Raw genomic sequence first — 27,977 nt, forward strand, 5'->3', positions numbered from 1 at the left:
TAACCAAACCCGCTGTTTAGACAGGAAGCAAGCCAGGGACTTCAAATAGCAACGCTTGTTTTTCTGAGTGTCTCTGGAAAATGCAGCGTCACGACAGAGAGGTGTGTTGCGGACAACCTGGGCTGCTTCTGCCTTCCTCCTTCCTAGTGCCAGAGGCAAGGGCCTCCTGGGCTTGTTCTTGGCAGAGTCTCAAGTCACATCTTTGCTAGTTTGATGCTCTCAAGGTGGATCCTGAGAAGCCAAGTCTGGGTGAGAACGACTCCTCCCTTGGATTGAAGGGACCCCAGGGTGTTTGTCCTCCTGGACAGAGGAAGAGGCTGGAGAGACGCACGTGACAGAGAAGCGTTTCCATCAGCTGCCTGGCGTTAGTGTGGCAGCATTGATTTATGGTAGCCTCGCCACCCCAACGCAGCAGGAATAGGGCAGCGTTTGCCTGCTTCTTTCTGGGAAGGTGATTCAGATCCAGGGTGAGATCATGGTGCCCAGCAACTGGAAAGCTTCAGAGCATACCGTGCTGCTTCGCCAGGCTGCTCTTATATTCGCCTGCTAAGCGGAGTGTGCTGAAGGCCTGCTGGAAGTCCTCCTCCTCTAGCACCAGTGGAGGTGGGAGGCTGACTCCACCTCGGTACATGACAGGGAAGTTTGTATATCAAATATCCAGCCAAGAGAGTCCCATCTCCTCCTACTGCTGCAAATGCTTCACGACCACATCAGTCTTGCTGGCGCAGAGCTGGGCCATTCCTGCGATTTCCCCCAAATGATGAGAGATGCAAGATCTCACAGGGCTCCCTCCAACACCCAGCTCACCCAGGGTGCAGGGCAAGTCATGCATGCAGGGCAAGCTGTGATGTCTGGGTGTACGGATCCTGTATGGATCCATTACCTTCCTGCCTGAGGAAGGTAATGAAATAACAAAAATTAATTTAATACCTGCCTGGGCAATGACAGCAGCATGAGCCCTCTCGGACAGCTCTGGTGATGGCAGGCATTTCCTCAAGCCTAACCTGCTGTCAGTGTTGGCTTCCCCGTCACTCCTCTCCACCTGTACCACAGCCGTGGCTCCGAGGAGCCGCATATGGACATGGGCCCATATATATGTGCATACATACGTGCTAGTCAAGCTGCAGGCTTGGCTTAAAGGAGCTCTGGAGTCCAGCTCCTCCTCGGAGTTTCCTCTGCTTGTCTCTGCAAGGAATAAAAGTGTCAGCCACAATTTTTGCATCTACTATGCGTTTTGGGTGGCCCTTGGCGTTTACCCTCTGTCGCTCCAGCCAGTGGGTGCCGCTCACATCTTTATCCCTCCAGGAGGTTGTGGAGCCCTAAGAGCTTTGAAATTATTTGGAGAGCTGGAAGAATAATACTGAAAGCCTCAAAATGTGGTGCCCATGCTCCACGGCCATTGGGAACACCCTGGCCAAAGCCTGGCAAATCACTGGGATTACTGGAAAACCTGCTGGCAAATCACTGGGGTTACTGGAAAACCCACTAGTACTTGCCTGCAGCTTTACGGGGCGATGCTGGCTGGGCCCCACCGAGTGATGTGACAAGGACAAACAGCCCCTGCTGCTAAAACCAGCACCAGCTATGGCGGGAGCATCCCTGAATTCAAGCACCCAGGGTGGGAGGTTTTCCACACGCTGCCCCCCTTTACATGGAATGCTGGGAAAAATAATTAGTCTAAGCTGTTAAGTTTGGTTTAATATGTTGCAGCTCACTTCTGTTACTGTAATGGCACCTGGTCCCCAGAAGTGCTGTGGATAACAGCCTAGAAATCTCCTCTTCTTTGTAATTATCGATTTCTAAAGGCTTATAAAGCTGCTGGAAATTCAATCCAAGCTGAATTTCCCAGGAAAACGCATCCACATGAACTGAGCTAAGCCTTCCATCGACCTTCTCCTCCACCCACCCACCCCTCCCTTGCTTCCCCCTTGTGCTTCCGTGTGGGTGCTGCTCGGTGCCACCCACCGCGTCCCCACAGGTCCCTGTGCTGCTGCTGCCTATGCTGTGGTCCCAAATCTGCAAAAAAAGCAAGAAGTCTGAAATTTGGATGCTGCAAATGTACTTTTGAGGCTCCTGTGTGAGCAGGAAGGTCCTACTGCACCCCAAAAGCAGGCAGGTATCCTGGGGTGCTCCGGCACTGCCTCACTGGAGGAGCTCTCCCCGGAGTTTGGGAAGCTGGTGAAATAAAATAACCTGTGAAAGGACAAGAGTGGTTTTTAGTGATTTTGTGGCATTTCTCTCTGAAACATGTCCTGGGCGCTGGCAGGGCCTGGGGACAGGCACTGCCCTGGGGTGCGGAGACCTGGGTGTCTCCTCAGAGCAGGGGACCGGGGTGGGCACGGGGGAGCGGGTCTGGGTGGCTGGCGGGGGCCTGGGGGGTGCCGGTGTCTGGGCTGTGATCCCAGGCCTGTCCCAGCTGGGATCCTGGGGGGTGCCTGTGATCCTGGGCGAGATCCTGGGGTTGTCCCAGGGTGCCAGTGATCCCTGGGTGCTGGGAATCCCAGAAGTGTCGGTGTCCTGGGGTGCCAGCATCCGGGGGGCGGCGTGATCCCGGGGGTGCTGGTGATCCTGGGGGTGATCCCAGGAATGTTGGTGATCCTGGGGGTGATCTGGCAGTGCCAGTGATCCCAGGGGTGATCCCAGGAGTGCCAGTGCCCCCGGGGGTGCTAATGTCCAGGGCTGCAAGTGATCCTGGGGTGCTGGTGCCCCGGGGTATGGGAGATCCCAGGGGTACTGGTGATCCCAGATTCCTGGGGTGCTGGTGTCATAGGGTTGAGCCTGGTGTGTTGTGGGTGATCTGGGGTGCTGGTGATCCTGGTGGTCCCAGTGAGATCCTGTTGTGGTCCCAGTGATCCTAGGGAGATCCTGGTGATCCCACGGTTGATCCCGGTGTTGTCCCAGTGATCCCGGGGAGATCCTGGAGTGGTGCCACTGATGCTGGGGAGATCCTGGTGACCCTGTGGCTGATCCTGGTGTGGTCCCGGTGATGGCAAGGAGATCTTGGTGATCCCATGGCTGATCCCGGTGATCCTGGGGAGGTCCTGGTGGTGATCCTGCGGCTGATCCTGGTGTGGTCCTGGTGATGGCAAGGAGATCTTGGTGATCCCATGGCTGATCCCGGTGATCCTGGGGAGGTCCTGGTGGTGATCCTGCGGCTGATCCTGGTGTGGTCCCGGTGATGCCGGGGAGATCCTGGTGATCCCGTGGAAGATCCCGGTGATCCCATGGCTGATCCCAGGGAGGTCCCGGTGGCGATCCTGCGGCTGATCCTGGCGTGGTCCCAGTGATGGCAAGGAGATCCTGGTGATCCCGCAGCTGATCCTGGTGTGGTCCTGGTGATGCCAAGGGGATCTTGGTGATCCCATGGCTGATCCTGGTGATCCTGGGGAGATCCCAGTGGTGATCCTGTGGCTGATCCTGGCGTGGTCCCAGTGATGGCAAGGAGATCCCGGTGATCCCGCAGCTGATCCCGCTGTGGTCCCGGTGATCCCGTGGCTGATCCCGGTGATCCCACGGCTGATCCCGGTGGCGATCCGGCGGCTGATCCCGGTGATCCCCGGGGAGATCCCGGTGGCGATCCTGCGGCCGATCCCGCCGCGGTCCCGCCGCCCCAGCGGCCGATCCCGGTGGGGTCCCGTTGAGGCCGGGGGCGATCCCGATGAACCCCCGCGGCCGCCGCCGGTGCCGATCCCGTCGATGCCGGTGCCGATCCCGATCCCGCCGCCGCCCCGAGGAGACGCCGGCGGTGCGGCGGCTGACCCCGCCGCGGCCCCGCGGCCATCCCCGCGCCGACGCCGGTGAGATTCCCGGCCTCGTCCCCCGCCGGCGGTGCCGCTGCCCGCCCGGGGCGGGGGGGGGGGGGGGGGGGGTAGCGGCAGCGGCGCGGCGGCGCGGCGGGGAGGAGCCGGGCGGCCGGGGCGGACTCGTCGGCGGGCGGCGGGCAGGGCAGGGGCAGGGCACGGCGCGGATGGCGGGGCCCCGCCGGCGGCCGCTGCAGCGCGGGGCCCGCCGGAGGATGTGAGGCGGCGGCGGCGGAGCCGAGCCCCCGCCGGGCTCGGAGGGCGGAGAGGGGCCTTCCCCCCCCCCCCCCCCCCCTCCTTCGCCCGCCCGCCCGCCCCGCGGCGCGGCCCTGCCCGCCCCAGGGGCCGCGCCTGCCCCCGACGGCGGCCGCCCGACCATGGGGGACTTCTACGACCCGGAGCACCCCACCCCGGAGTAAGCGCGGGCCGCGCCGGCGGCCGCCACCGCCGCTATCCGCTCCCCCGCCACCGCCGCCGCGGCCTAAGGCCTTGCCGGGCCCGGCCGAGCCGCGCCGGGCCGCCCTCCCCCCCCTGCGGGGAGCCGCCGGGACCGGGGGAAGGGCGGCGGTGGTGGTGGTGATGGTGGTGGTGGTGGTGGGGGGAGCCGGGGCGCCGCCGCCGCTGCCCCTTCCCTCCCTTCTCCGGGGCCCGGCGCGGCGCGGCGGCCGGCTGGGGTAGGCCGCGCATCCCCGGCCTTGCGTGAGCGCCGCGGCCGGGCGTCGGCGGGCGGAGGCCGGGCGGCGCGGCAGTGGGGGGTGGAGCGGGGGGAGGAGGGGGGGGCGGGCGCTGCCGGCGGCCCGGGGCCGGGGGTGGCGGGGGCCTTAACCCTACCCTGGGGGCGGCGGCGGGGGGGCCCGGGCCCCCGGCCCGGCGGGGCTGCGCGGTACCGCCCGCCCCGCGGAGGGAGGCCGGGCGGCGAGTGCGGACGTGTCCCGGCCTCCCCGGGGGGCCATTTTTCCGCACCTTATTTACTATGATTATTTTTTTATTTTTTTTTTTTCCCTTCCCGGTGTGCGGAGGAGTTACGGAGTGCCGGCTTTATTTCACCCCTTCCATCCTCCCTCCAACAGCCCCCCCGGGTCGGCCCCTGCCCTGACCCCATTTTCTGACAGGAGGAAGGAACCAGGCAAAAGGGGGGGAGAGCGGCCTAATGGCCGGTGAACTCTGGTTCTCCTGTCCGCTGGGGATTTTCACTAACCCCCCCGTGACATCACGCCAGGGCCGCTGGCTTTATCGCTTCTTCTAAGCAAGGCATTCGGTTCCTGGTGGTAGCCGTGGGGTTTCTCCCCCCGCCCCTTTCTTGTTGGTTCTGAACGCTATTTTTACATTTTTAGACTTCCTTCGCGAAGGATTCGGGTGCTTCCTAAACTTTGCGCGTGCAGCATCCCCGACATGCGTCCGGCTCTGGGGTGGAAGGAGGCAGACACCTGGCGTGTAGAACACCTCTGGGCAATGGTTGGATTGGAGGCAAAGCTAAAAATGGCATGTTTTGAGCAAGGACAACAGAGCAAACCTTTTTGAGCGAATGCTGCGAGTTCTGTCTGTGCCCACCTGGAGCAGCTGAGGATCCGTTTCAGCTGAAACAATGCCTGCGGCCGAACCTTCTAAAATTAGTGAGAGACGGAGGATTTCATTTTGAACCCGGTTGTTTTTTGCTAGATGTGGCTCCTGCCTTTCTCCTGGGACTGGAGAGCCTGGAGCAAGCCCTGCACCTGATTTATGTGAGCTTAACCCCGGCGGGGAGCGACGGTCCCATCCTGAGCAACCCTCTGGGTTCAAATGACTCTACTATCCATCCAAAAAGTTTTAGCCTAATTTGGGTAGTTCACCTTTTTAGTTTAGAGCGCAAGGGATCCTGTCCCCGGGGGCTGGGGTGGCGCGTGGCATTTGGTGTCAAACCAGGCGTCGGACCGAGCTTGGCGGTTAAAAGCATATGGGTTATATCACGCTGCCGCTTGTTGTCTGAAACAATCTCGAGTGTCGCAAACCTAGGCTCTTGAAAGAAGCCAGAGCGGTTTCTGTAATGACTTTTAAAAAGAAACACTAAGTTATTGCTCTGACTTTGGGGTTTTCTTGGGGAGCGCGTTCCTGGTTGGGACTCTGAAAGCTCTCAGGAGGTGTTCAGATGTTTTTGGGAGCCTTGTTTCCCCATGCCTGCCTTGAAGCCTGGCGTCTGAGTCGTGTTCACTGCTTTGTTAGTGGTATGTCTTATTTAGGACGTGTTCTTCCCAGCGTGTGTGCTTTTAACTTGAGAAAATGATTATTTGCAGTAGCTCAGCGATGGTTTTCTTCAGAGGTGAGGGTACCTTGTGGTTCATCGTCCCCTTCCCTGTTCTCGAATGTCGCGATATCACAAATGCACCGTATGGCACGTCCCAGGAACTGGTTGGGTATTTCCAAAGTGTGGTTGGCTGCTGCGGTGGAGAGCGCAATTAAAAACAAACCGTGATGGCTGCAGGATGTTTGCTGCTGCCGGAGACGGTGGCTTTCCCCTGTCCCGTACCCGCTGCAGGGTGCGATGAAGAGGGATGTGCACGGTTTGTTTTTTGGAGGAGTTGCTTTTGTAGCATGTAGCGTTGGAGTTGTGCTGCTGCAAGACGTGGGGGCTTGGGAGAGCGCTGGTTGCAGCCTGGTGATGCAAGCGGAGCCTGGTAAATTGGCCTTATTTTTCATGGGAATTATTCACAGAATGGTTTGGGTTGGAAGGGACCTTTAAAGACATCCAGTCCAACCCATGGGCAGGGACATCTTCCACTAGATGAGGTTGCTCAAAGCCCCATCCAGCTTGACCTTGAACACTTCCAACGATGGGGCGTCATTGTTACTGAGATGGAGCTCTGCGCTGGCTGTAGGAGATGGGATATTGAGTCGGGGAGCTGAACTACCGGTGACCTGAGTATGTGCTGATGGCATTTACCAGAGTTTTCCTATTAGCAGAGAAACTCCGGCCGGCTTTTGCCTGGTTGGTCACTCTGCCTCCCACTTGGCAGCCAGAGCTCAGGTTCTTGAGAACTTCAGCGTCCAGCAAAAACCAGCTCGCCTCATCTCTTTGGGTGCTGAAATTGGGGTCAGCCTGAGGCCCTGAGCTCAGAGCTGCCGCCAAGCTCCGTGTGAGGTCTGCAGCTTCTCTGTAGAGCTGCCTGACGCCAAACTGGACCTACTTGATGGATGTTTGTATCGTAGGCTGTGAGCAGAAGAAATTTCATCTCTTTGTGCTGTTACTAGAGCTGTAGTGGTGCAGCTGATAGAGCCAAACCTGGGATGAGCGAGCGCTTCCTTCGAGAAGACACCGAGATTGTCCCCGGCTGCTGCCTACTGAGGGTGGAGGACCCTCTAAAACAAGTGACACGTTGGTGGGATCGTTGCACGGGGGCGTGATGGATCAGTTTGAGAGTCCCGAGGATTTCTTTAGCTCACGTCTGCGCATTATGATGGAAACCGAAGGTGCTGCAGCAGGTTCCCTTCCACACCCTATGGATGAAATATATTTATCCACTGTTTCTTCTGCGCTCTGCTGAAGGAGGACCTCCCCAACTTGAATTTAGCTCTAGTTTGGGGGAAGATGGTCTTCCTACTGTCCCGCATCTCCACAGGCTGGGGATGCTGGTGGGGCTTGGTGGGGTCCAGGTTTAGGGCCGGTGCATTTGAACACCCTGCTGATTTTGTAATGTGACTTGATATGGATTCAAACAGTCTAAAACTTCAGGTTTTTGGTTGTGGCTATTACTACAGGTTTTTTTTTAATGTGCGTTGCAGCTGTGGAGACACATGGGCGGTTCAGTGTTCATGTCACTTTCGGACTTGATTATTTTTTGCTTCCCATGGGCAGCTGGATTCTTATTTTCTGCTTTTGTCTGGGGAAAACGATTGGTAACGTCGATGCCCTTGGCACAAGGCAGAAGCTCCTGGCCTACGTGCTGTGGTTAAATACCCAAATTCGAGTCCTCGAGTATGTTGCTCTGATCCATCGGGGAGATGCTAATGGAAGGGAAAGGCTCGGTTTTACACGTGCATTTCCCTTTGAACGCTTCTCCCCTTTATTGAGACTAATGATGGTCCCATGGGGTGCGAAATCGTGAGTGGTAAGGGAGAAACTTGGCTCTCGCTGCCTGAGTGTACCTTAGGGTTTTTCAGCTCCATGCTTAAGCCTTAGTGTCTCTGAAAAGTCAGTTTATTTAAAGAAAATTCTCTTTATACGTCTGAATTTGTCTTGGTCGTGAGAGGAGACCTTCACCTGCTTGCCTGGCTGGCCAGTAAGCTATCAGACAAATTTCTCACTTGGGTTTATTATTTTCGATGTCGTCTTAGGACAATTCCCAGCTGGATCCAAACTTTCTGAGGCTGGTTGCTTGCAGCGGAGCTGAATTAAATGAGGTCGTTTATCTCCAGGAAGGAGATGTGGATGCCATGCAGCGCTGCCCTTTCCACTCTTCTCTTGCCTTTTTCCTGCTCCATCCCCAGCACGTTTTTGGTACCGTCGCCCAGTTCTCTTAAAAACAAAGCCTGAGGTTTGTAGCTTTGCTCTTGGAGAGGTCGTCTTCTCCCTGTTTTTTGGTACCCAAGTTTGGGTCTTCTTATCATTGTTGGGTTTTGAGGGAGGAGGACCTCTTGGCTTGTCCTTCTGCCCTGGATTCTTGTGCAGCCTCCACCCACCACTCTGTCATTCCTCCTTTTCCATCTGCTTGTGGTCCAGAAACGCGGCGTGCAGCAAAGGCAGGGTAGATCTGCAGTGTTTAGCTTCAGAGGAGATTAAAAAAGTGTGGGAAGGAAAAGGTCCACATTTTGGCTTTGAGCAGTTGAGGTGCCTGGTGGTTTCTGCCAACTGAGATGCCTATAAATACGAAAATGGTGCATTTTTCCAGGAGCTGGCTGTGTGTGAGTGTTCTGGGAACACTTTTCTCCTTTGGTTTTCAGTGTTTTAGGTCTGTGGATCGGTGGTGGAGTGATAAAGAAGGAATGATGTGTGTGAACGGTATAGGGAAAGTCGTGGCCTCGGGATGCCTCCCTGGGAGGGTGTGCTTGAGCAGTTGGGTTTCTCAAAAATGAGGAAATTTAGCAGCTGTAGGCTACCCAGGCTATATATTTTGAGTTCCAAGTTGTTCCATGTACCTTTAGTCACCTGGACACGTGCACAGATAATTACACACTCCACACTTAATATTCAAGAGCAGCCAATATATAACTCAGCTCTCCTAAATACTACGGTTTGTTGATCACTCAGAAAAGAGGCAGAGAAATCCCTGGTTTTTGAAAGGAGAAGGCTTTCAGATGGTTCTCTTGTCTTAATTATTTCTAATTTCCCCTCTGCAATTTAATATTTTTCTTGCAATGGCTCAAAGTGGGTTTAAAGTGGATAGGTGACAGCCTTCCTTCGATGTCCTGTGTTAGAAATCTGTTGACGTAATTCTAAATATAATTTGTTTGTGTGTATATTTAGACAGGGAGAGAAGATTTATAAACACCTATTTTTGTGTCTGTAATAGACACAGAAACTTAAAGAAAAATTAATATGTTTGCCATATGTATTTGACCTTCGTCCCAATTAACAGACTGGCTGCATTTTATTATTTAGGTGATTATTTAGATTTGTTAATGAGACAAGCCGTGGTGTACCAGTGGAGCCGTGCAATCTGCTTTGGTGCAACTTCCTCGGTGCCACGGGAAGTGATTAGGAGCCGAAATGCTGCTATCCAAAGGCTCTGATCATTTTGGTGGTTTGACACTTGCATCGGCACAGCCACGTAACCTCACAGGCAGGGCCATCAGGAGCAGTGATGCTTTTTCCATTTTACATCATCCCAGGCTACACGTTGTTTTCATTTTTCCTTGCCAGAACTGGTAGGATTCATTGAGGAAAAAGTCTTGAGAAAGTCAAAGCATGGCTCTGGCTTTTGTAGGTTTGGTAGGACACTTGCTGAAAAAGGTGGGGGTTTTTTTCCCCTTGGCTTTTTTCCTGAATTTTCTCTCTCTTTTTTTTTTTTTTTTGGGTAAACTTCCATAAAAATGATCCATCCCTGCAGCTGCCCCCTTCCAGTGAGCTTCAGCCTTTTGGGATCCATCCCAGAGGCTATCATCCCCCAGAGCATCTCCCTGAGAGCCTGGGGGCTGATGTAGAGCAGGATCTGAAACTCAAGAGAAACAAGGGCCAGGAGTCAAAATTTGACCTGAAATACTGATGTGGGAGGAAGAGGTGTCCGGCTGGGTCTGGAGAAGGAGCTGGAGCCTGAGCAATACTCTGTCTGAAGCACTGTTTTCAGGACCAAATGCGGATTCCTGCTGGCTTTACCCACCATTGCTCAAAGATTTTACAGTTTCCACAGCATCACGTTGTAATTGCATTATTGCCTTCCTATTTGAAATGCATCAGTGGAGGTTTTGCAGCTAGAAATAAAAAGTGTGTCATTCTGAATTAGCAGAAAAAAATTATTTTTATCATTTGCAGCCTTCTGTAGCATCGATGTCCAACAGAAAAAAACTCGAGAGCCTAGTGCTTGGAGTTTGTTTGCACAGCCCATTCCCAACTTGCACTTTTATTGCAAATTTCTGGTATAAAGGGGGATGAAGGGAGTTGAATTTATCTGCTCCTACACTAATTTCCCTGCCTGGTATCACCTTGTGTTTAGCATTGCCACAGCAACCGGCTGCGATGTTGCACAGCGATAGCAGGGTGCAGGTTTTCACTCATTAGCTCTCATTTCTTCTTGCCGTGTTAGGCTGGGTTTAATCTCACTAAAATAGTTTGATTTAAAGCACTTGATTCTCCAGGAGTTGGTGTTGCAGGGAGCTTGGGTTTATTTTCTTTTATTGAATTGAGAGTGGCTCCCAAGATGTCTCCCACTGCTGACTTAACCTGCCTGGCAGGTTTTGTAATAGAAGATTAAACTTCATCTATAATTGCGTAAGAAATAAATATGTTAAGGTTTTTATGTTAAAGCAGCAACCTTAAGCTTGGCTGGGGCGTTGCAGTGTTTTATTTACTGCACTGAGACAAAGTTTTTCAGGGTGCATGGTGCAGGTTGCAGTTTCTACCCTTTGAAGTCTGAATTTAGGGACACCTGATTATTGGAAAGTGTCGTCTTGTTAAACTTGGGGTGAGTTTGGGGTAAGGACGGGATATTTTGTGAATGGAGACTTCAGTATGGTGAATTATGGGAGTGTTTGGTCTTATATGCGTGTCTATGAATTATAAGGTAACCTTGCTATGACGACTCAAGGTGAAAAAGTACACTAAAATTTTATGTTTTTACCTGTGTGTGAAGCTTGTGGGATATGTTTTTGAGAACCTCTCCTGCTCAGGATGCAGGGGACAGGACTGCTCCTTCCTGCTTTCTGTTTCGGGGAGGAGGGGATGCTGGGGACCGCTAAGGTGACACGTCTCCACGCCAGGTGTTGCGGGTGGCATGCCTCCGACTGCGTCCCACCGTGGGCAATGCAGATGTTTCCACCTCACCCAGTTGACACCAGGCTCTTGGGATGGTGGGAGACCTCCCCGTCTCCCAGCAGCGGGGCCACCGGTGTGGTTAGCCTTCTGCTGAAGCAAGTAGGCTTCTGCAAGCCCAACCTGCAGTCCGAAACAGAAGAATCTGTATTTGCAAGGCATTTTAGGAGACAAAGGTGACCTGCAGTGCCAGGGCAGGTATTTGTCGTGCAGGCTTGGTGATGCCTTGATAAGGTCAGGTTAGGAATTTGCTTGCTCATGCAAGGGATGATGATACCTGGTGAAGATCTGTTCCCACTGATGGGCCAGGGAAGGGAAGGAGGGGTAGAAATCCCCTAGTTTTACCCAGTCTGGAAATGCAGATGTGGTGTAGCCTGAGGGTTGCCTGGGAGCCAGGGGGCTGTCCGGAGAGGGGGGGGGTCCTTCTCTGCCTTTTGCCTGCCCCCTGAGGGAGGGGCATTGCCTTTCTGCCTTGTGGGTTTGTTGTTTTTTTTTTTCTTTCCCCCCTGTTTAGCACACAGACCTAATTCCCCAGAGCCATTGCTCAGGTCATATGAAGCCTCAAAGTCTCTGTGTGGCCAGCAGATATGCGGTGGACTTCTCTGCCAAGAGTGAAGCCCTGTGCTGGTCGCTGGCCGTAATGATCGTAAGTCAGCTTAGATATTTCTGATTATTATCTTTTTAAAAAATTCAGGTTCCTCACCTTCCTCTGCCTCCCCTGTCGCTGCAGGGAAGTGCTTTAGAGATGTGTTGGTATTGCTTGGAAGCTGGGTGTAGCCACTTGCTTTTCAGCAGGATTTAAATATTGAAAGTGTTTTCCTGGTATTGAACATCTTTTAACTTAATTAGAGCAGTTTAGTTCAGCACATGCTGAACTTTTTCTGTGCAGCCCGGTGAGTGCATGAGGTGGGATTTTAGCAAAATTAAAAAACCAAACTGTTTCTTTCTACTAATTCCAGTAATTCCTTTTCCCTCTGAGCCTAGAAATGTTACCAGCATCTAACCTGGCAGTGCCTGCACATGCTGTGCCACGGCAGTCTAGTCAAACGTGACCATTCCCGCTGGGTTAGAAGGCAGACGCTGTACGTGAGAGGGAATTTTGCAGAAGGCTGGCAATTGCTTTCTCTCCTTTTGTTAATGAACTCAGAGGGTATAAATCTGCAGCAGAGCGTTAGAAGATATTTGCTGCTTCTCGTGGTGGTAAGCTATTTTGGCTTGCAGGTTCGGTATCCCCCAGGATGTGCGGTGGGGGTAGCCCGGATGTGTAGCACCAGTTTAGTCCTAAAAGCGGTTTTGTGCTGGTAGGAGAAATGCCTTGTTGTATGGTTGTACCATGGTGGTGCCTCCGCTTAAACCAGCCTTACAGCATTGCTGCTGCAAACACTGTATGTAGATCTGTGAAAATGTCTGTAGCCTGAAGAAACTGGAAATAATTAAAGGTGGGATGGGGGGGGGGGGCAGATAAAAAAAAGTTGGGAATGGGGATAACCACCTTGGTGACTTGTTCAGGGTCACACACGGGCTGTTGCAGACCTAGGAACCAACCCCGAGCTTTTAAGACTGGCCAGACCCTGGCTGTAGGAAGCAGGTTTTAATTTCAGCCTTTTCAATTGTTAGAAATTGTTGAATGAAGTGGTGAAAATGATTAGTGAAATAATGACCTTGCCTTGCACGCTGCAAGTGGTGGTGTGCTCTGAGGCTGGGAGTGCCCTGTGCCTGTGTGTAAAGCTGCCGTGGACTGTTGCTTTTAATGTGGATTTTGGGGTTTGTGCAACTCCTGTCCGTCCATCCTGCGGGTGGTACCCCATGGGGGGAGAGCAATGTCAAACTATTCTACATCTTCCCCTGCCTGCATGCTGGAGGTGAAAAGTTGGAGGTGATAAACTGCGTTTGTGTTAGATCCAGCGTCATCTTTCCCCAGGGGCAACTGCAGCCCTGGACAGACAGATGGCTCAGGGATGTGCATGCATTTTAGGAGTTAATTGCATCAGGTAGGGAAAATGCAGTTTGTATATGTGAAACATTTTCTTTTGTGCTGTTTGTGCCTGATCCTGTCAAAAGGAGGTGATTTTGAGGCAGGGATTACCTGAAAAGTGATCCCATTTAAATTTTGTTGGTGGGAGGATGCTAACTCTAAAAGCTGCTGATGAAATCTCTCCTTCCCTGCTCCGAGAGGAGGAGGAAGCTTTCCAAGGACCGATGCTCCCATGGTACTGAGCCAGAAGCCATGGTTTTGAGTTAAGCTGTGGATTTATGCCCTCTCTTTTTGGCACTGTTGCTCTTCCGTCCCGTCCCAGCCCCCAAGTCTGTCCACATCCTTTCCCTCTCTGTGTTGGTGCTCTGTTGGTAAATCCCTTGCCTGGCTGCCATGGGAACAGTATTGCTTATGATGATTGCTGTCACGATTTCAAACTTAATTTCTTCTTTAGACGTGCCCTGGCACTGAGCAGAAAGGGGAGAGCAGGAGCTGTGTGCGTGGTGGTGAGTTTGGGAATTCCCGGGCAGTGTTGGGGAAGGAGCAGGGTCCTGTGATGCTTTTATTGGAGCAAAAGACTGGAGACCACTGGAAATTGTTTTCTTCTTAACCAGGTCTTCTTCCTGAAGCAGAAGATCCTAGCTTCTCTAAAACGCTCATATTAACACACAGATAGCTAAATAGTTAGTAAATGAAGCTTTGGCCAAAAAAATCCCCCAAACCCTCAAGCTGTGGCTTTTCACATGCTCCTACCAACGTCTGTTTTCTCTGACCCATTTTCCTTTGCAAGAGGAGCAGCAGCAAAAGCAGATTGTTTTCAGAAATCATTCCTTTCCCCCTTTATTTCTGCCCCTTCTCTTTAGGGTTTGATCGCTGCCGGGTGGACCTGCCCCGGGAAGGGTCTGCACAGGCTCTGCCAGACCCAGGGCTTAATTCATAGCTTGGGCAGAAGCTGGCAAAGAACAGGCATTTTACCTCATGCCATTTTTTTTTTTTTTTTTTTTAGCCTATATTTTCCCCAGCTGTGGAGAATGGAGTGTAAATGCTGGTAGTAAAAATTTATAGCGCTATAAGTTTTCCATATTGTGCAGTAATGCCTCTTGAATCTGTTCTCAGTGGCTCTCCTCCAGCCTGATGAGAAATGGGAGCCTGGGCTGGCCTGAATTAGAAGCTACAGCAGTTGAGTTTCTTAATCTTCTTCATGCCTGCTGTTGAAATGGCTCGTGTCTGGGGTGTTTCTGATTTATAAAGTTCATTTCAGGGGGGGCATATTCAGAGGGACTGGTCACCAATGATTACAGGTGACTCCATACACCAATAACCCATAATCTATGTTAAAAGAAAAATCTGTTTCTGGCATACTTGTGACTATGCAGGATGCCACTCACTCAGCCCTTATAATTTTTGTAAATGAAAGAAGAAGTATTTATTTTTGGTATATTCAGCTACTTGTTTTCCTGGTGTGTTCAGTCCTCTCTGGTCTTTCATATTTCAGCACAGGAGAAATGGTGTCTCTTCCCCTGCTCCAAACTTACAACTCCAAACCCAGAGAAAATGTTGTATAAGCCAGCAAATGCTGATTTAGGAAAGCAGGGGATGGGAGAGCTGGATCTGGGGGATGTGCTGCAGGGACAGGTATATGCTTACAGCTACCTTGACCTCATTTTCTGGAGAGCTTGGCTTGGTTTCAAGCTTCTGTTTAAATAAGATGTTTGATACTGTTAGTGATTTTTTTTTTTCCTCCCTCTTGGGTGTGCTTTAGCCTTTCCTCTGTCTAGCTTTTTGGGGGAAGGAGCAGGATTGTCTATTAACTTCCCTGCTTTTTTTTCTGGTTGTACATTATCCTGTTGTTGTGCAGTATTTTTGGGAGCAGGGACACATTTGGGTGTTAAAAGCACAGTGCTCTGTACAAAAAATTTGCAGCAATTTAGCACCATATTTCAGTTAATCATAGGGACAGCTGCACGTTTATCCATGTTTTTTATCTCTAGCCGGCCACATTAGAGACTAATAAACCAAGCAGGCGATAGCACTTCAGACCTGTAAGTATTTAATCAAATCATTCCATTTTGAGGGTGGCAGGAGCTGAATGAGAGCAGCAGCGAGTGAACTTCACCCACAGTGTTTTGGTGCACAGCGGCGGCAGAAGCCCAGAGGTGCAGCCCTTCATCGCTGCCCAGGTGGCGATGAAATCTGCCTAGATATTTCCTTCTTGGCTTTAGGATCATGCTGGAACTGCAAGTTTCCACCCGAGGTCTTTGTATTTCCTTCTGGTTTGCTTAGCCCTGGTGTTGTGGATGAAGGTCGTGGTGTTAGGTGCTGGTTGGATCCATGAGCAGCTATGGAACTCCATCTGCATCCCCACGCTGGCAGGACATTTCTGGTTAACCTGGCCTAAGCAAAACAGTCTGGAGGTTGGGATTTCCTCCTGTAGAGTGCTGAGGTTTTGCATTTTGTTTCCTTTCTTCGGAAAGAAAGGTAATTGCTGAGGTAGGTGGGCTTTCAGATGGATCTGTGCTAATGCCTGCACAATACCCTGTTGTCAGCTTAAAGCAAGGTGAGCTGAGTGCCTGCTCAGGATGGGGCTTTTTGCAGGGTTGTTAGTCTTGCAGATGTTTAGATAAGAAAAGCTTTAGCCTTCCAGGTTTTTCTCTCTTAAGAAGAAGAAAATGGAAAAAAAAAAAAAAGAGGAGGACATACGGGAGATGAGACTCTTCAAGTTTTGTCTTAATGCAGACCAGCATTTGTCATTTAGACTTCAGAAGCCTGAGGCTTCTTTTTTTTTTTTTGTTTGCTTTTTTAGCATAAGCAAAGCCTGCATATAGTTCAGATTATGGTGTGGATTATATCTTAAAAAGGAGAGAAGTCTCATTGAAGTCAAGCTGTTTAAGCATCCTAGAAATGCTGGAGCTGCTGAACCTCAGAATTAAAATACAACCTTATTTTTTATTGACATGCCTGTAAGTAACCTGGGATGTTTCCAGGAGTAGGAAAGCTTTTATTTTAAATTTTAAATATAAAGGATTTTGGTAGAAATGTGGGTCCATAGCCTTAAAAAAGCCTTTCCTGCAAATACAAACTCCTCTGTATGGTGTGGGGATTTGGGATTTACTTGCTGTGGTTGCTGTTGGGTGCAGTTGTGTATTTGTGGGGTGTGTGCAGGCACGTCTTGCTCTCACCTGACTGATATTTGTCATTAGTTAATCAGACCTAACTGGCAGAGAGGCAAAATTGTTCTTTAAATTTTATTTAAAGGGGCAGACTGACTCTTTTTTTTTTTTTTTTTAAATACTAACACACAGGGCTGCCGTAGACAAATAAAAGATGGTACAGTTCCCTGGTTTTTGTTGTTGTTTTTTAATTTATTAACCACTTTTTTGTAGATGTCTTCAGTTTTGCTTTAAGTTTTATTTTGGGTTTTAACAAACCCTTTCTCTTGACATTCACAGAAATGAGCCATCAAGTGCATTAATTCAATGCTAATTTTAATAACACTCTTCCTTTTATGTACCTGCAGATAGCAAGGTGCAGCTGGAGGGAAACAAGTGGAATTGCTCTAAACCTCTGGGGCTGGAAACCTGCTGGAAAACCTACGGGTTGTGTAGTTGGATGGATCCCCAGCTCGTGTACGCTCTTGTTGTGCTGAGTCTCCTGCGTGCCAGCTCCTTCCTCAGACTTGTAATGTGGGGATTTTATGTAACTTCAAACCCAGTGTGGGAGGAATTTGGCAAAAGGTTTTCGAGCGAACAGCAACGCGTTCACTAATTTTGGAAATCTATTTATATTTTTTTGATCTGGGGCGAAGGAAGAAGCTGTAAATGGAAATGGGATCCATAACCCAAGGCAGCTACCTCCTTCATTAAGGCTAACGTGTGTGAGGGCACCTGTAGCGAGGTGGGATGACTTTGTGCTGCCGATGGAGGGGTAATTCAGGAGCGAAAAGCGCTTGGCCATAACTGGCTGAAATACCGCCGCAGAGAGAGAATACTAGTATTCCCTCTCTGAGAAGAAATACTTTTCTGTCCAGTAGAAATTATTGTTCACATAGGCATCTAGGACTATACAAGGTACATTACCAGTAATGTCATATCTGCTTCATTCTTACATATTTTATTTTAAATAACCAGTTTAATTCATGCAACGTCTTCTATTTTGTGCCTTCTTAACTGTTTTCTCCTTTAATATTTTGATTTCTCACTTGCAACCCTTTAAGCTGCTCAATTTCTAGCAATTTCCCCCTCCAAGGGCAGACAAGTCTCACTACTGAGTGGCTTTAGAGCAGCAAGATCACCCATTTCGTAAAGCAGCTCAATTTCTGCTGCAAGATTTTTCTCTGGGTTTTGAAGGATCTCAACTAGCTTTTTTTCCCCGTCAGTGTATTGTAGTTTTCTTGCCTGCTTTGACCCCCCCATACGGAAGCTGGTGCTCTGCTGTCTGCCTTCGTGGAGCAGCTCTTTTGAGGTGGCCGATGCTGAGGTTGCTCTACCAACCTGGCGTCGTGTCTGGGAAATCTGCTGCTGTGGCTGCAAGCTTGGAGCAGGACTTGAGCTTAGAGCTGGCCTGGATTGTGCTGATTCCTGCTGTTATGTGGGCATGCCCTCTTGGAAGGGAAAATTTCATTCTTAGCTTTTGGTTTTTGGAGACCTCTACTTTGTGTACTTGCCAGCATTTTAGCTTAATACTGGTTTTATGCAATGTTTCAGCAACAAGAGTAAAAATGGATTGTTAAGAGGAATTACTTACTTTACTCTTGCAGCAGGCTATTAATTATAAATACTAAACTTCATTACCTGTCTCCCAATATATAGCTACTTAAATCTGTGTTCTTATGTATAGGGAGACAGTTATTTCTTTTTGGTTTAGGACCACCAGCTTTCATCTGTTGGTTCTTATTCTGTGCTGTATCACAACACGTCTGGTTATGGATGTCTTGAAAATCTTCGTAGAACCACAGAATCATGTAGATAGAAAAGACCCTTAAGCTCATTGAGTTCTACGCTCATGTTGAGTCTCGGCTGCACTAGACCTCAGTACTGTTCTCACCCCTTGTAAACACTTGCACTTAACACTCAAAATCTGTGACTGTCAACAATGGTGTTGTCCTGGAAGTCTAAAACTCCACTTTCTGTAATCCTAAAAATGAAACCTCCTTTTAGGCACTAATTTGTGTCAAAGTGCTGTTCTTAGCGGGCTTCTGACCTCCTCTGCATCAGCAGTATTTTGAATTCATGTCATGCTTAACCCCATTAAATCACATATGTGCCCTCGTGTACTCCACAGCTTGCTTAAAATCATGGCTTATGCTTCCTCAATGAAAACAAACCATTTTTGCTGCTCTAAGAACGATTTATAGCCTACTAATAAGCTTTATCAATTGGACGTGAGCCTTCGTAGAGGCAGGAGTGTATTACTGCTGGTGATAGGTCTTTCTAGCAGGTTGCTCCTAATTCTCTGTTGATGATGGTTTAAATGGAGAAATAGGTGGTTACTGTTGTGCTCTCACCGCCTCGGGTCCCTGCCTGGGTTATGCAGAAACCGAGAGCTTTGGGTTTCTTTTCCAGAAACTGATACTTCTCGATTAGCTGAGACTTGAAGTGAAATCTGTGAACCTTTTCTGCAAGAAATCTTTTGCTGTGTCACCACAACAGCGCTGAACTATGGCTCAAAAGCTGATAAAATTTAGGAAAAGTCCAGCTGAAAACTTCCCCTGTATCTATAAGGTAGACAGGGAACAGGCTGTCTGCGTGCAAACATCAAGATTAAAGCACTGGAGAGTGCTTTTGTACTTTTAGTAGAGGAAATAACAGATTAAGACAGATGAGCTGTTGACATCTTGGTTGAGGCATATTGGTAACAGTATTTGCGTTCTTGAAACTACTTTTTTCATGGTATTGGAGTGAAGAACTTAGGGAAGCAAAGAAAAGCTGGGCTTTCCTGTTGGCTCAGCATTGGCAGGTTTGGTTGGGATCAAGGTAATGCTCCAAATTAATTCATTGTTGAGCGGCTAGCTGCCAAAGTACTGATTAATTAAGTTTAAGCATCATGGCAAATAGCCAGGGCTGCAGATCCATAGCAGGACATAGAGCAGTAAGGCGTTTGTAAGTATCTTTCATTTCTGTTGATGAGAGAAACAGATACTTTTCACTGTTTCTGGGCTGCTAAGGAAAATACTAAAATTGAAAGAAAACCAAATTCAGCTTCCTACGTCTCATTTTCGAGATTTTTTTTATAGCTGCGTTACCTCTGCAGTGTCTGTTGAAGTAAGGTTCTTGCTGGTTTGCAAACCCTCAGAAGATAACACCAAGCCAGCAGTTTGCTCAAAAAAGGTTTGCTCTGTCAAAGTCTGTGCAGGATTTTCAGTGTTCGAATTCTTGAGCTTCAAAACTATGCCGTGTTCCCCTTCAGAGGTGGTTGGTATGTCTGCTTGACCATTGGCTGACGTTGGTAGGGGCATCTCTTGCAGCAGGATTATTTGTGGGTTTGTTTTTACCCTCTCTGTGTCCCTGGGTCCGTCCCGTTTGCAGTGCCAGACTTCTGATGTTAACATTTCTTGTTTCTGCCTGATGTTTACCCCTTCTTCTTATGTTTTCTTTTGCATGTTTTCTCGGCTGGATTGCAACAGAGAAGAAGAAAATGAGGTGAGTAAAACTGATTCCTTTCTTGATGTAGCTCCTGAGACATGCATTAGCCCAACCTGGTTAGTTTGACCTATAGATTTCATGAGGCAAGAGTGACTAAGCGTCCAGATAAAGCAAACTGATGTTATTCTGGGGTGCCTCTAGTTCAGTGGTTAAATCCGGGAAAGAAGGGAAACGTCTTCAATACCACTTCTGCCATCTACACGCAAGGATGCAATAGCAGAGCACAGTGGTGCCCTTGAGTCATTGGTGTAGGTAGATGGTTCTTTCTGCACTGTGAGAAGATGATTATCTAAATCTGTAAAAAAAATTAGTTTTGCTGTGTGTGACTAAATGAATTTAAGGGCAAAGGAGAAAACTTGGAGGGACTGGAACAGTTTATAATATCCCAGCATAGGAACCACTGCTGCTAATAATTTTTGATGCTGTAAGACCATATCTGCTCTGGTTGTGCTGGTGAACATACTGTGTGTCCTCCCTATGTTCCCAGTGAATTGAGAACTGCAGGAGCAGTGCTGCTTCAGTCATTGAGTAACTCTGCTGAATATGCAGAGCGAGTTTCTTATGGCCTTTTTCTTTCTGTAAAATACCCACAGCAATGTTTTGGGGAACGTTCCCTTTCTGTAAAACATTAAAGGAAGGAGAACTCCTCTTCTAGAGAGTTTTTGCCAGTAATTGCTACCTATTAAATTTCAAAGGCTACCTGTGGAATATGTTTAAAATTCTCTAAGTCATGTTTTGTTAAACTCGGTGTTATTTAAGAAAAAAATATCCCTGGAAGGGTGAGCACATGAAGGTGAAACATTTGTTCTGAAATGTATCATCTCTGCTGAACAGACTTTGAAAAGGGGACCAATAGAAGCTTAGCAGGTCCTTTTTTTTGCCTTCAGGTCCTGTGTTTTGTGTAAAGGTGGATGTATCCAAACCCATTTATTGATGTGTGAGCTGGGATTTCAGATCAGTTGTGCCTGAAGCTAAAAAGATTTTGATCAAAACATTGGCACATTTCCATAGCCGTGAATATTGCACATAAAATAATTTCACAAAAGTTCTAGCAAGAAAGAAAACTTTTGAATGCTGGTGCACTGTATTTACTGTATTTTAAAATACACATTTATTATTTTTTTATATATAATTGGTATAATAGGTGAATCCAGTCTCTGATAAGAATTTGGATTCAGATTTGTGGAGACTCCTTCCATTAGATATCAGGGTATGGTTGAAGATAGGAACTTGCTCTCTTACTCTTCCATTGTCCCAAGACATATGCACAGGTTGGGGTAAAAATTTCTGGTCATGTAGGGATAATAAATGACCCAGCAAACCCAAAAAATGATGTTCCCTTGCTCTTTGGGAGGCTGAGCCCAGAGTCCTACGGGTGGGTGGTCTTGGTAGCATTCAGACATATAGAAACTCCTATCAAATGGGCTGGACACTTGATTTTGTCCTTTATTTTTCTATGAATTAGTTTATATACACTTGTGTATTAGTCTCTGGGTCACTTCTGATGTGTGGATTCTTTTGAAAATGCGTAGCATTTTCAGCATGACTTTCTGGAGATGGTTGTGAGACAGTCCTGGAGAGAGGAGTGTGTTTCAGAGCTCCTGGGCAAGTGTGTGGACATGAACTTTTTTTCAAGGTTGCTGTTTGGGTGCCCTTTTAGCCATGGCACTTATTTAAAAGCAACCATGAAATGACACCCATGTAAATAACACCCATTTAAAAGGAGTGCTTTTTATTTTTTGCACCCATTTTTTCCAGAATGCAGCTAATCATCTGCTGGCAAAGCTCAAATGTGTACATGGTGGTGGGTTGGGTAGCCAAGACTAGTCATGTGGAGACCGTGACATGGTTTCCACAATTCAAATAAAACCCCATGTGTTTCATCAAAAATGAGGATATTTTTGTATATATGATGTCCAAGGGTGCAAATAGAATGGGATGGGGTTTCCATTCAGCCAACGTCTTATTTAATAATTTACTATGGTGCCTTTAGCCTGAGCAACTATGCATTGTTTCACAAAAGTTAAAGGATAACAAAGTACGTAATAATTCACAGTGGGTTGCAGGAAACCGCTGATGCTGCCAAAGATGTGTTCATGCAACAGTTATGGGAGTACAACCCGGCTCTGAACAATTTTTATACTGCTACAACTGTTTCCATTGGAGTTCTGCTTCTCCCACAAAATGTAATTACACTAATGCAATTTGGATTTATGGGGATAAAGACTATTGACAAGAACACCCTTTTACCACGGTGCCACAATATTTATCTTTAGGGATTGCACTCCTGTGACACAGCTTTTGCATAGATGAGCCCTCAGCTTTAAAATAGTTGGAGAAGTGCCAAGATGGGTAAACATACAGTGCTTTATGCTCTGAAAATTGCTAATCTCGGGCTTGGATAAATACATCCTGTAAGGTAAGAGGTTCCCATGTGGAAGGAGCTTTGTTGCTCTAGACTTGCTCCATTTCCAAAGCCAGAGTTCATTTGCGAGTGCTGGCACAGCAGCTTTCTTGGTGGAGATCCTGAGCTCTTAATGTCCTAGAGAAGATGACTTTCAGCTCATTAGTATTGAAAACAAATGGACTTGCTGTAGCACGGTCCTCACTGCAAGGTGGCGAGTGAGATCCTGGACAGGAGACAGCAGATAGCTTCTGGAGAGATGTGCATGGAGCGTATTAGAGTCAGTTGGCATGGAAGTGACAGAGTCATCACGCATGAGTGGGTCCTGATGGGAATTCTTGGAGGTTGTTATATTAATACTGATGTACCCCTGAGCCTGGAAACTCATTAGGAATTACTAATGATTCAGATAAGGCTGTTGGCAGGAGGTGGGAAAGGACAGGACTTAAAACTGCTGCTGTAATTCTGGGTAGTCTCATTCATGCTGAAGCTAAATGCATCCAGGTGCAGTCTCCTGGGACATGAAAACAAATGCACTTAAAGCTTAAAAATGCAGGACATTTTGTAGCGTGGGACCACAGAAACAGCACAAACAAAGGGGTGCTATCTCTTCAATTAACTTCATATGTTGAACACTATCTCTTTTGAAAAAACCTAAGAATTAAATCAAAAAAGGACTTTCAGTTTGATCATTAAGTCCGTTAAAAAGCCTCAGTCCAAACCCCAAGGGATGTTTTGCTCCAAACTGGAAATGACTGGGTAATGGACTCTGTTCAAGAGAGAGCCAGGCGCAGAAGGCAGTGTGGCTATGCTATCCCAGACTCCATCCCAGGGTATCAATTTCTATTTTATCGTCATGAAAAATTCACCAGGTAAAAGAAAATTGTTCACTGTGCCTCTAGAACAGAGTTAGAACTCCAAAAAACAGTTCCTCTAATGCATCTTGTTTTTCTTTTGCAGGGCAAGCCTGAAACTGTGCAGAAAGCTGGCTTTATCAAAGGCCCTGTGTTCAAAGGCATTGCTTCGAGTCGCTTTTTGCCCAAAGGCACCAAAACAAAGGTTAACCTTGAGGAGCAAGGAAGACAAAAGGTCTCTTTCAGCTTTAGTTTAACCAAGAAAACCTTACCGAATAGATTTCTGACTGGTCTCGGAAACGAGAAACAAAATGAAACTCAGAACTCCCCAGCAGTACCCCTTCAGACTGACTTTAACCCCAAAAGTAAAATGGACCTGGGGGATGCCGCTGGTTCAGCTGAGGAGTCTTCACCTCCGAAACCGAAGGTAGAATTAGGGAAGATCCATTTTAAAAAACATTTACTTAATGTCACAGCAAAACCTCCACCAGCTACAACAGCAACGCTACCGCCACCGCCGCCGGCTGTGGCACCAGTAACGGAACCGGTGGCATTGGCCACGGACTTTCCCTCAACGCCACCGCCTCCCCCGCCTCCCCCTCTGCCGACGGTGTCGCCAGCAGCATCAATGCCTGTTCCTACAGCAGCAGCCTTGCCACAACTGCCGGTAACGCTGATGTCGACACTGTTGCTGTCGCCGCCCGTGGAAGTTGAAGTCCCTGCTTTGAAGGAGCCATGCCACACAGTACCTAAGGAGGCTTTGGAGCCAGACATCAAGCAGGATGTGGTATCGCGCGGTTCGGAAGAACGTGTAGCTCCAAACATGCCCGAGCAGACGGAAATAACTCCACAGAAGGAAGATTCCCATATTGGGAAAGAGGATGAGGTTTCCGATGGCTCGAAGGGTGCTCCCCTCTGCTCCCGGAGGCAGGGGTCAAAGAGGAAGTTCTCCCAGTCCGACGGCACACTGCTGGGCTCCGAGTCCGATGAAGATTCGGTGAGGACCTCCTCCAGCCAGCGGTCACATGAGCTGAAGATATCCAGTACGGAAAAAGAGAGAGATCCCAGACGAAGCTCCGCATCCCTCAGAGGAGACGACTTGGGGAAGTCCTCCTCACGCTCCAAGTCGGACAGGGATGAGAAGTACTCGAGTTACTCAAAATCAGAAAGAGATTCGCGGTATGCGTCCTCCCGCTCTCGATCAGACCGAGAGAGAAGGCGAAGCCGGTCTCATTCCCGTTCCCGATCTGATCGGGGCTCCCGAACCAGCTCTTCTTACTCGAGGTCAGAGCGTTCGCATTACTACGAATCCGACCGCAGATACCATCGGAGCTCCCCGTACAGGGAAAGGTCGAGATATTCCCGTTCGTACGCTGACAACAGGGCGCGAGAGAGCTCGGACTCGGAGGATGAGTACAGGAGGACACATTCCAGATCAAGCGACTCGAGGCGTACGTCGTCCCACTCCTCCTCCTCCTACAGAGACTCGAGGACTTCTTACTCTAAGTCGGACAGGGACAGCAAAGTAGAGTCGTCTCATGCCGATGTGGAGAGGAGAGGAAGGTCTTCTTCGAAAGCAGATAGAGATTCAAAAAGGACTTCAGAAAGTGAAGTAACCAAAAGGTGCTCTCCCCTTGATGAGCTAGGCTATCGAAAGGGGACATCCCATTCTAAGCCTGACAGTAATGTGAATTCCTCCCGTTATAAGTCCACCCCTTCAAAGACCCCTGCACCAAAGCCTGATAAATTTAAGAGTTCTTTCTGTTGTACAGAATCGATCGAAGAAATAAAACAGCAGTCTAATTCTCTAGATTTAGAGACCTCTTGTCTAAAAAGCAATGAGATCAGGGTGTCCATTGTGAAAAAATTTGAAAGGGAAAAGACACTTTCTCCATTAAATCAGTTAAACGATTCGCCGGCTTTTAAAAAGGCAGACGAATCGAAAGTGGGTTTTCCTAACCCAAAGTCCGAGGAACTTACAGGACATGAATGCCATGACAGTGTTAAGGAACAAGAGACTTTATTAAAGATAAAGCATGATCAGTTAAGAACATGTTTCCCCATGGAGCTGAGTGTAAATGGGTCCCCAGAGGGCAGGGCTGATGGTTTGGCAACTTCCAGTGCCTCCAAAACAGAGGATGTCGCCATGTCTTCTGACAATAGCCTGTGTCGGTCAGAAGCGTTGCCTGTCGTGAAGATGAGTCCGTCATATCCATTGCCATCTAATGGGTTTGAGAGCACGTATGCATCTCAAGAGCAAGAGCCAGATGATTCTCGGGTCCAGTCCAGTGAGTGCAACAGTCTATTTAGGCAAGCGGAGGCTCCAGTCCCGCAGGAGCAAGGGGAAGCTATCCCTTTGCCTGTCATGAATGTAGATCATACTAAAACTATACTTAAGAAGCTGGATGATCAGGTGACTCCATGTGACAAAACCAAAGAACCAGTTTTTTGCTACATTTCAGACGATGCCACCCCTACTTTGTATCATTCGGAAGTTGAAATCGAAGCAGAACCAGCAGATTTAAAAGTTACATCCGAGACTTTTCTGGACGTGCAGGTAGAGCCGCAGACGGTTACGTGCGATTACGAGAGCACAGAGGATCACCACTTAAAGTCTGCCTGTGATGATGAGCACGGTCACCCTTCCCATAAAATTAGCCTGGCAGTGGAGAGCTCGAGCAGGGATCCCTCCCAGGATGGCTGTTTGCCAAGGCTCAGGTCAGACCATCCCGTGCCAGAGGAAAGCGTCTCTTCCAAATGGGATGTGCCACCACCACATGGATACCAGGAGCTGCTCCAGCATTCGGAAGCTGAAGAGATGCTCGAGTTGGATACTCAGCACATTGATCTTGGTTTGGCAAAAGGCAAGCCATCATTCAGAGATGAACATTCGTACTATTCGGAAGTGCCACTGGAGCACCGCAGCAGAAAGGTCATGGAAGAAAGTGCTGTTTCCACCGAGGGAGTTGTGCCAGATGATTTCAGAGTTCGGTGTCCCAGCATGTTGGCTGAGAAGGATGAGGGAAATGAGCCCTTGGTGGCTTCGGCTTTTCCAGACGCCTTGTTTCCCTCTTGTGATGTTGTTGTCACTGCAGAAGAAATGGAGACAGTAACTCAAGCCCCGACGTGCGACAGCAGTGGCAACGCCGCTGAATTTGTTCCTGCTGGCCACGACGATTACTCTGATACAGGAGAGAGCGACAGCGAGGGGGGCAGTGAAGACAGTGACACGGAAGACTCGGATTCTGATGACGGCTTGCCACGGAAACGGCTGCAGTCTGTTGTGGTCGTACCGAAGAACTCAACCATTGCGATGGAGGAGAGCAGCCCTGGCTCCTCACGGAGCAGCCAGGGCAACAGGCGCTTCTCCGACCACTGGGACGATGAGCGACCCGAGCCTAGTAGACCCTACTACGAAGAGAGATCAGAGAGTATGGCGAGTAAAGGTGGTCCACAAGTAGAGAGCAGATGTTCTCCTAGAGGGATGGAGAAGAGTCCAGCAACTTCTACCGAGCTCAGCAGGAAGGAGATGGAGGAGCTGCGGCCGGATCCGTGCCAGCCTCAGAGTGACGGCGTTGACAGTACGAGTCAGGCAGACCTAATGGCAGACTGCCACGGCAGACCTAACCCAGATGAGAGGATAATGTTGAAGGAGCTGATGTCCATTGGTAGGCCGGTCGGCCGACAAGACGAGCAGCCGTTTTGTCTGCCAGAATGTTTTGAAAGCACCGATAAATCCCGACACCAGATGAGCTCTTCCAAGCCGGACAGTAGGCAGGGGAAGGGTGGGCTTAACCAGTCTGGCCTCGGAGACTTCTCCAGGCTGGATGGTTTTCATACAGCAGAGGATCTGGGTGGTTTGGGCTGGGACTTTTCCCAGCCGGAGAAGCCCAGTAGCACCTACCAGCAGCCAGATAGCAGCTTCGGGGTCTACGCGGGCTACGTTTACCAGCCGGGTTCAGGAGCGTACGGTGGCTCTCAGAGTTACTGGCAAGGCAATGGTTATTGGGATGTGAGATCTGTTAGCAGACCTTCTGCAGTTAATTATGAACGAATCCAAGGGCAAGTACCGGATTCTCTAACGGAGGATCATGAGGAGTACGAAGAGGATGACCGTTGGGATGATGACTGCAAGCCTCGTTTTCCCAGCCCCTCGAGTAAATGCCAGATGCCCGGGCAGAAAGAAAAAGGCTCAGTGCAGGCACACGAGATCAGCAGCAATTCAACCAAGGAGCCGGTGCCTGGTGGGGAGAAGAAGGAGGAGGTGAAGGTTTTGGAAAAAAACGATGCAAAAGAACGAGGTCCACCAAAAAAAAGACGCCCGGAGTTGGAGAGTGACTCTGAAAGCGACGTGGAGTCAAGGGAGAAGAAGAAGGTGAAACTGGAGGGGGAGCAAGTGGAGTCGGCACTGCAGGACTCCTCCATGGTCGGTCGGTTGTGTATCATGGATGACTTCAGAGACCCCCAACGCTGGAAGGAGTTTGCCAAGCAAGGAAAGATGCCCTGTTACTTCGACCTTATTGAGGAGAATGTGTACTTGACAGAAAGGTAACTGATTTTTTACCCTTTTTTTTTTTTCTTGCCTATAGCAATTTTAGATTTTAACTTATATTTGGTTCTGTGATAGCTTTTTTTTTTAATGGCCAAATTGGTGTAATTTGGAGGGAAGAGGAGGGATGTCATGTTCCCCATGTCTGGCAAAGCTGCTCATAAAGGATTCAACTCTGGACAAGTGTTTAACCCCCCCCCGGGTCTCTTCTCCTAAACAGAAAACCCCGATTGAGCCCAGACAGGCCCTGGTGATGTGAAGAGGTGGAAGATGGGAGGGTATGGGGGAGGGTGATTTATTTATACCCTCTTCTCTG

The 27,977-nt window shown here is 49.1% G+C and overlaps 1 protein-coding gene across 3 annotated transcripts in view; it reads left to right on the plus strand.

Moving 5' to 3' along the window:
- The first annotated feature begins 3,462 nt into the window (after positions 1-3,462).
- SETD2 (SET domain containing 2, histone lysine methyltransferase) overlaps positions 3,463-27,977 on the plus strand; it is a 69,552-nt gene continuing 45,037 nt past the window's right edge. Inside the window, exons 1-4 of one of the 3 annotated variants that reach the window (XM_075043516.1) lie at positions 5,371-5,413; positions 16,731-16,839; positions 19,836-19,851; positions 23,219-27,660. In XM_075043516.1, the coding sequence (XP_074899617.1) occupies positions 5,386-5,413; positions 16,731-16,839; positions 19,836-19,851; positions 23,219-27,660 (4,595 nt within the window). In that variant the 5' untranslated portion in view covers positions 5,371-5,385. Of the gene's footprint in view, positions 3,798-4,074; positions 4,216-5,370; positions 5,414-16,730; positions 16,840-19,835; positions 19,852-23,218; positions 27,661-27,977 lie in introns of those variants that run through there. The other 2 variants (XM_075043536.1, XM_075043527.1) reach the window with 2 other exon arrangements.

Source organism: Buteo buteo, chromosome 2, assembly GCF_964188355.1.
Source record: "Buteo buteo chromosome 2, bButBut1.hap1.1, whole genome shotgun sequence".
Lineage (NCBI taxonomy): Eukaryota > Metazoa > Chordata > Aves > Accipitriformes > Accipitridae > Buteo > Buteo buteo.